Here is a 1886-nt window from a genome sequence, read left to right as displayed (position 1 = left end):
TTTATATGTGGGTGGGTGGGTGGGTGTGGGTGTGTGTGTATGTATGTATGTGTTTATAAAATCATATAAATATAGATACACATATATATATGTGTGTGTGTGTGTGTGTGTGTGTATGTATGTATGTATGTGTTTATAAAATCACATAAATATATATACACATATATATATGTGTGTGTGTGTGTGTATATATATATATATGTGTGTGTGTGTTTGTGTATATATATATATATGTGTGTGTGTGTGTGTATATGATATATATGTGTGTGTGTGTGTGTGTGTGTTCGTTTGTTGCTGTTTCTGTTCCGGTTGTTTGTTTGTGTTTGCGTGTGTGTGTATGTGGGTGTGTGTGTGTATGTGGGTGGGTGTGTGTGTATGTTTCTGTTTTGATTATTTCTTTGTGTGTGCGTGCATGTGTGTGTGTGTATGTTTCTGTGTGTATGTGTGTGTGTATTTATATGTATGTGTGTATGTATGTGTGTGTTTATTGTGTGTGTGTATGTATGTGTGTGTTTATTGTGTGTGTGTATTTGTATGTATGTGTGTGTGTATTTGTATGTATGTGTGTGTGTATTTGTATGTATGTGTGTGTTTATTGAGTGTGTGTATGTGTGGGTGTGTATCTTATAATGTATACAATGTCCAACTTTTTATTGATATCTTGCACCACTTGACATATTCGGGAACAATAGAAATACCGTGGGATGTGGTGCTTGCGGGCGATATCTGTTATGATGATGAGTTCGCGAGCTTGGCTATTGCATGGCTCAAGCAACTAGCCGCACGTGGTGTTGATGTAGTGCTAGGTGACCCTGGTAGGCCCTACCTGCCGCGCACACCAGATTTGCACAAGATTGCGGAATTTGATCTATCCGAGGCGTTTATAGATGAGAACCATGGGCTTAGTGTAGGGTCATTGTATCGATTAAAAGTATGAGTCCACATATCGATACCGAATACAACACCAACCTCTATATACGCGAGTCCCTGTACTGTCATATGTTCTCTTTGTGTAGGTTCACCAGATGGTAGTCAAATGCTGTTGCCGGGAATTTGATCAGATTGTCTAAGAAACAAGTGCTTCACTCTTGTGAACTACCATTGTATGTATTAAAGTTATGTATTGAGATCGCTGTCCATTACACGTTATACGCGACGAACTCCCCATTTTTGTCGAGGTCACATGGTAAAGTTTGCAATCGTTAAGTGCTCACTACACTAGTTGTATTATTTCTTGGTCCGGGCGTGGACCTCATGTGATGTTCTTGTAAATTTTAAATAGCGGATTGTTCATCGCATCCCGAACTCGTGAGTGGTGTGCTTTCTCTATGTTTCATGTGCCCGATTCTTGAATTTGCTGCACTCTCTTATTCTACCCAGGCAGATAACATTTTAGTATAAATTGCCCAGAGGTCTTTTCTATGCCTCGAATGTGTAGTGCTGATATACTCCATATTTGCAATCTTAACCCAAGCTGTACTGGATATATATATATATATATATATATAGAGTGAAATGACGTACTATGTATTACCAAAGTATAAGAATATGAGGAGTGATCACCTCATATCCTTGACCTATATAGCCACAGACTAGATATTGCCTACCATCAGTCCCCTCTGACAACTGACACAATATCTCTATGTATCTCGAGTGCCCGGTCTCCTCTGTAGTCTGTCACTCGCCATCCAGTATTTTACACTACTTTACACACTACGCCACTAACAGTTTTATGTGTATAACCAATTTCAAATGACACGCACGGAAAATTTTCCTCAAAACTAACCCCTCTTACATCTGAGTCATCATGTATTACTCTACTACACGTGGTCCACACACATGTTACAAATATATATATATATACATATATATATATACATATATAT

General features: G+C 38.3%; 1 protein-coding gene across 1 annotated transcript in view; it reads left to right on the top strand.

Annotated features, from left to right (window-relative positions):
- Positions 1-937, top strand: part of SARC_01623 (50S ribosomal protein L11 methyltransferase) — a gene marked incomplete at both ends in the record, with an annotated part of 3288 nt that extends 2351 nt beyond the window's left edge. Inside the window, one exon of the mRNA XM_014304640.1 lies at positions 693-937. Within this exon, the coding sequence (XP_014160115.1) occupies positions 693-937 (245 nt within the window). The remainder of the gene's footprint in view (positions 1-692) is intronic.
- Between the last annotated feature and the right edge of the window lie 949 nt (positions 938-1886).

The sequence above is a fragment of the Sphaeroforma arctica genome, assembly GCF_001186125.1.
Source record: "Sphaeroforma arctica JP610 unplaced genomic scaffold supercont1.66, whole genome shotgun sequence".
Classification (NCBI taxonomy): Eukaryota; class Ichthyosporea; order Ichthyophonida; genus Sphaeroforma; species Sphaeroforma arctica.
Note: the sequence above shows the minus strand (reverse complement) of the source record. Positions and strands in the feature narration are given on the sequence as shown.